General features: G+C 50.3%; 1 protein-coding gene across 1 annotated transcript in view; it reads left to right on the top strand.

The window, feature by feature from the left end:
• Positions 1–2,350: 2,350 nt before the first annotated feature.
• The window catches only part of MTNR1B (melatonin receptor 1B), a 46,447-nt gene continuing 42,728 nt past the window's right edge, over positions 2,351–6,069 (top strand). The window contains exon 1 of the mRNA XM_065414966.1: positions 2,351–2,558. Coding sequence (XP_065271038.1) covers positions 2,351–2,558 — 208 coding nt within the window. The remainder of the gene's footprint in view (positions 2,559–6,069) is intronic.

Here is a 6,069-nt window from a genome sequence, read left to right as displayed (position 1 = left end):
ATTACATGGACTTCTTAATTAAGATAAACTCTAAATCCCAAGCTCTGCCCTGTTTAAAAAAAGGAGATGAAGGGTTGTTTGCTGCCCTTGATTACCTTATCTTGGTTAGTCAGGCCCTTCAAACTGTGAGTCAAAAGCAGTGAAACCAAGGAGGAGCTGCTCCCTTGGTAGCTATTCGCCAGGCTCTTCTCATGAGCAGGGCCAGCTCCAGGCACCAGCAGAGCAAGCACGTGCCTGGGGCGGCACATGCTAAGGGGCGGCATTCCGTCCATTCTTGGGGCAGCAGAGTCTGGTCAGCTTTTTTTTTTTTGCGCTTCGGCAGTTCGGGCGGTGGCAGTCTGAGCAGGTTTTTTTTTTTTTTTTGGCTTGGGGTAGCAAAAACAGTAGAGCCGGCCCTGCTCATGAGTCATGTGGAAGCCCCAGGATCTCAGCTGGCATCTCCTGCTGTCCGAGCTCAGACTCCTGGCTGGTTGCCATGCAGCTCCAGCACTGTCCTGGGAAAGAAGAGGCCCGGACAGCGACACCTCTGAGGCTTATTGCTAATGAGTATTGTCTTTAAACCCTTCCTCTCCTGCCTGCAGCGAGCTGAGCCACCATGGGCCCTCCTGCCCCCCCTCCCCCGGTGGCTTTGACTTTTCCCGCACAGAAAGGAGCACTGAGGCTCCTCTGTCCCCACGCAGGGCCCGGGACGAGCATGAGGGCTCTAGCCCCCCCGCTGCCTCTTCATAGGAAGGGCCCTGGATCTGCAGCTCAAGATCAGCTCCACCCACCTCACACTGCCCCGTGCCACAGTTGGGCTCAGTGCCTGGCGAGACTGCTGCTAGCAGCGGGGGACCTCCACGGCAGCAGGACCGGACCCCTTGGGGCGTGCGATGGCCCCTGCTTGCCCCACTTACAGCAGCAGCATCCCCTGCACTCCCAACTTGGCCACAGCCCCCATCCCTGTGCCAGCCCTGTAGCGTGGAGTGCCCTGCACCTGGCTGTGTATTACCCCTCTACCATGTGCCAGTCCCTAGCTTGCATGGTGCCTGCCCGCCTGGGACTCCTCCCTCACCAACAGTCCCTCTGTTTGGGGCTCTCTGCCCTTTGTCCACACATCCCATTCCCTTAACTCAGTGGTTTTCAACCTGTGCTCCGCGCACCCTTGGAGGTCTGCAGACTATGTCCGAGCTTTCCAAAGGGGTCCGTCTGCACCTCCATTTGAAATATTTTAGGGGTCCACAAATGAAAAAAGGTTGACTGCCACTGCCCTGATCGTGCCCCCTTCCCCCCTGTGAGTCCCCCTCCCCTATGCCAAGTATCAGAGGGGTAGCCATGTTAGTCTGAATCTGTAAAAAGCAACAGAGGGTCCTGTGGCAACAGAGGCGTCTGATGAAGTGGGCATTCACCCACGAAAGCTTATGCTCCAATACTTCTGTTAGTCTTAAAGGTGCCACAGGACCCTCTGTTGCTTCCTCTATGCATCCTTCCATCCCCCCCCCCCATTCCCTCTCCCCTATGCATCCTCCCCTCCCCGCGCTGTGATTTCCCCTCTCCTATGCATGCTCCACTGTCAGTGATACCCTCCCCCGTGGCTGCTCCTCCTCCCCATGCATGTTCTCCCTTCCCCCCTTTTGGGATGTTCCCCTCCCCCGTCGGGGATCCCCTTCCCTTACGCACGCTCCCTCCCCATGCGTGCTTCCCCCCCTCGTCTCCCCCTGCTCGATCGCTCCTAACTTACTCACAGGCTCCCCGTGCACGAGCCCACGCCCGCCCCCTAGGCCCCTTGCTCCGGTTCCGCCCCGCACGCGCCTCCCCGCAGCAAAGCGCTCTGGCTCGCGGGCTCCCCTCAGAGCGCCCGGCCGCCGCCGAGGGGCTGCGAGCGGCGCGCGGGAAAGTTTGCAGTCACGCCGCGCGCGTGGGGGGTGGGAGAGGGGGAGGGAGCAGGGCAGTGGGGGAGGGACCTGGCCGGCTGCTCTAAGTCTCCTCCCCGCTTAGCCCGCGCCGACCCCTTTCCCCGCCTGCCCCAGCTCCTGGCGGGGCTGCCGGCCGGGGCGGGCGAGAGATGGGGGAGTGGGGAGGGGGCTTTGCTGCCTCCAGCCCCGCCCGGCCGCCGCCCCGCAGCGCCTTCTGCCGGGGAGGCAGCGGGGGAGCGGGCGCGGGGCGGGGGAGCGCAGCCCATTAAAGCCCTGCCCGCCGCCGAGCACGGCTAGTCGGCAGCGCCGGGGCACCCGGGGCAGGAGGGAAGGCGGCAGCCGGCGCTGCCATGGGGAGCCCGGGGCCGGGGCGCCCCAGCCCATGCTAGGAGGAGCCGGGCGGGAGGCTGCCGGGGGCGCCCGGCGAAGCGGAGACGGGGGCGCGGGCGTCAGCGATGCTGGAGAATGGCTCGCTGAGGAACTGCTGCGAGCTGGGCGGGCGAGGGGGCTTCGGCTTGGCCGGGCGGGAGGCGGCGGCCCGGCGGCCGGCCTGGGTCGTCCCGGCGCTGTCCAGCGTGCTGATCTTCACCACCGTGGTGGACATCGTGGGCAACCTGCTGGTCGTCATCTCGGTCTTCAAGAACCGCAAGCTCCGGAACTCAGGTGAGAGGGGGGCGAGCGGGCTGGACGGGGCCGCTTCGGGGCACGTTCAGAGCAACCCCTGGACTCTGGCGTAGCCCTTTGCTGCCCAGCACGAGGCGGCTCCGCAAGTAGCCCCACGCCTGGGCTCCAGCCGGGCCAGCTAGGGGGGAACTTTATACAACGGGCAGCCTTATACTCAGCCCGAAACTATACCGCTGCCCCTCCCTGAACCCTGACACTGGGCCACCTCCTAGAGCTCTGCCCCTCACCTCCCAACTCTGCTGAGCCCCACAACTCAGTCCTAAACCCACGACCCTGTGCTGACCCCATAACCTGTGCCAATCCCTACACTCAGCCACCCGGCACTGGCTCCTAATGGGCATCAAAGTATATCTTAGCAACGCATCGGGTAATCTTTGTGCAGCGTATAATTCCGTGTATTTTATAAGGATGCAGGCTAATAAAATAGCGTTTAATGATTAACGGAAAGCTTTTCCCCAAACTGATCAGGAGGGAAATCTCAGATTCAGACTTGTCTAAGTGTACTTTTGAGGGTGTGTGTAGGCGAGAGAGACTATCCACTGTCCGCGGGTTTATCAAATTCACAGTAATCTTCATATTTATTAACCAACGTTTTCTGCCTCCTGCTTGGTCATCCTTAAACACCAAATAAAGGGGATTTTTCGAATCATGTCTGTGTTTATTTCTTGAGGTGATGTAACTGATAAACTTTCTGTTTGCCTCCCAGTTTATTCAGTTTGGGGTTGGCTAAAGATGCAGGTGGCTAGAGATTTGTTTGCCCCACAGAACTAGACAGGGGGAGGAAATAAGTGGTACCCAGATGGGACTGCTCTGCCATGCCTCTTTTAGAATTGCTTCCCATTGTTGTTTTATGTCCCGTTGTATGGACTTTTGTTATACCACCTACCGTGCTGCCTACAGCTGGATTCAGCCGAACAGGAGTTCATTTATAAGTGCTAAAAAGTTAGATTGTTCATAAGATATTTGTACTCAGTCGACTGTTAGGTATATGGATGTAATGGAAGGTGTTATTATCCCCACTAACTGCAGTGAACGAGCTCGTTAGAGTTCCCATTACAAGCAGTTCCGGGATTGCACTGTTACTTCAGATCTTCAATAGCATTATTTTATGACGTGAAGGAACTCAGTCCTAAGTAACAAAACTTTGTCAAGACCAGATCCAAGTTAGACGCAGAATGCCCCCATACCATCCCTATGCTAAATGGGAGACTACTTTGGTGCTACATGATCTCGGTCGAATTTTAGATCAAAGAGAGACATCGGGAGCCTCGCTATGAACCCTCCCTTTGTTAATAAAATATAGTTGGTAATATATCATTATTAAAGTACTTTAAGCATGCAGGGCTATTTCAGGGAGGTTCATTTCTTTTGCAAAGGTCTTTTCAGTGTTTTCTTGTTTCACATTCATTGTGGATAGTTCTTGAACTGAAGGGAATTGAGGAAAATTCAGTCCCCGTGTTAAATACAAAAGATGAAGTAGTGTGTAAAGAGATGACACTTCCGTTCATTAAATGTTTATCGTTGGTGCTTTAACTATCTGTATGCCTTCCTCCCAGTTAACAGTGCAATACACTAGGTTTCATTTACTATAAGAAAGGCTGAAATATCTCTTTATCTTATTTATTAATGTACCTGGTACAAATGGTATTCTTGTAGTTCAGCTGAAGCACAAGACTTGTACAAACATCATTTCAGATGTGTGAAGCTCTGGTTTATGTAACTTGACACTAGTAACTGCTATAGATATACTAATTAGACTTGAATTGAACAGTAGGAGGAGCTAAGAACTAGGTTGCCTTTGCTTTTCAAAGAAAAATGCTTCTCTAGGAAGCAGAAATAAATGAAATTGGAAAGAATACAATATACACAGCTATCATTACTATTCTGTTATCATTTGGTCAATACTTAGATACTATTATAATTTTTAAAAAAGGAATCTAGCCTTTATCAGTTTCAGTAGGAAAAATAAGTCAAAGGGACAGAAAAATGAAAATATGGGAACATAACCTATCAGGAAGATATTGAACTGAAAAAGGCATGATGCTGAGTTTTCATCTAAAAGCAGTTTTCTTTTAGCAAATGACTGTGTTTAGTCATCAATTGCTTAGTAACTTGATAACATGATTATATTTTAAGGGCAGGATGTAGCTTAGAAAGCCATATAATATAGTATGGTTAAAACAATATGCTTCTATTGGGCTTTACTCCATGTAGAAGTCTAATTAGTTAGGAGGAAGATAATGACATTCCTCCATATTTTAAAATTCCTCCTATTACTCTGAGGCCACCTTTACCTCTGCTGATGAGAAAATACTGTAAGTGGGGAGAGAAAAAATTACAGCAACCTACCAGTCCTTAGACAAATAGATCTATCACTTATCAGATCCCATAGATATGAATCACTGTACCTTTGCATGTCCCAAAGACTGAGAGAAGTGTCAGTTCTGCTCTGAATAACCCTGGGGGTCTGGGAGTACACTGCTGTGACTAGTGCTCATTGGTTGATGAAAACGAATAGATCTTTGTTCACTCATCTTTGTAAAGCTCAGATGGACAGAAACATCAAATCATAGAGGAGGAAGGATGATCAGGACTTCTGTCTAGGTAGGCTGATATGGTTTGCTTTGTTCATTTTACAGTGCAAAGAAGTTACTGGTGAATATGATAGTGAGAATAAACTTAAATTTAATTATCAAAGTGCATGGTGGTATCATAAGATTTCACTAGTGACAAGCATTATTTTCATAATAGAATTATTAATGCATATTATTAGGTCCAGTAGTGCCCACAATGTGCTAGGAACAGTTTACAATTCATGAGGCCAAGCAACATGCTGAGGGTCAGGGAGAGGGATACCATAAACATATTTATTTTGAACATACATATTCTCTTCTTAACCTTAAATATTTATCTACATATGACTGTCCCACAAATTCATTTTTAGGCATCAGGAAGAAATGACTCTTAAGGATGGATTTGGGGGGTAGAGATAGGTAGTGGCTTATGGGTCAATTCAGTCAGATTTCCATGTGTAGAATGCAGAATGAAAGAAGGTGTGAAGATGACTGGGAGAATCAGAGAAATGGACATTCAAGACTATCACCATTAATGTTGTAGTGGAGAAGGTGAGGAATGCTAAGAATCAATTACTTTGGAGGTGAAGGGAAGAAGAGAGAAGAGGCAGGAGTTGGAAAGATAGGTGGGTCAAGAGATGACTTTTTGAAGAGACTGGAGCATAGAATTATAGAATCATAGAAATGTAAGGCTGGAAGGGACCTCAAGAGATCATCTAGTCCAGCCCTCTGTGTTAAGGCTCTGTTGGAGCCTATTTCAGTGCTTAACTATCCTTATAGTTAAGATATTAGGAAAAACTTTCTAATCTCCCTTGCTGCAGATTAGGCCCATTATTTCTTACCCGACCTTCAGTGGAGATGGGGAACAATGGATCACCATCCTCCTTGTAACAGCCCTTCACATATTTGAAGACTTA

The sequence above is a fragment of the Emys orbicularis genome, chromosome 1 (assembly GCF_028017835.1).
Source record: "Emys orbicularis isolate rEmyOrb1 chromosome 1, rEmyOrb1.hap1, whole genome shotgun sequence".
In the NCBI taxonomy this organism is placed as follows: domain Eukaryota; kingdom Metazoa; phylum Chordata; order Testudines; family Emydidae; genus Emys; species Emys orbicularis.
This window is presented reverse-complemented; position numbering and strand designations above follow the sequence as displayed.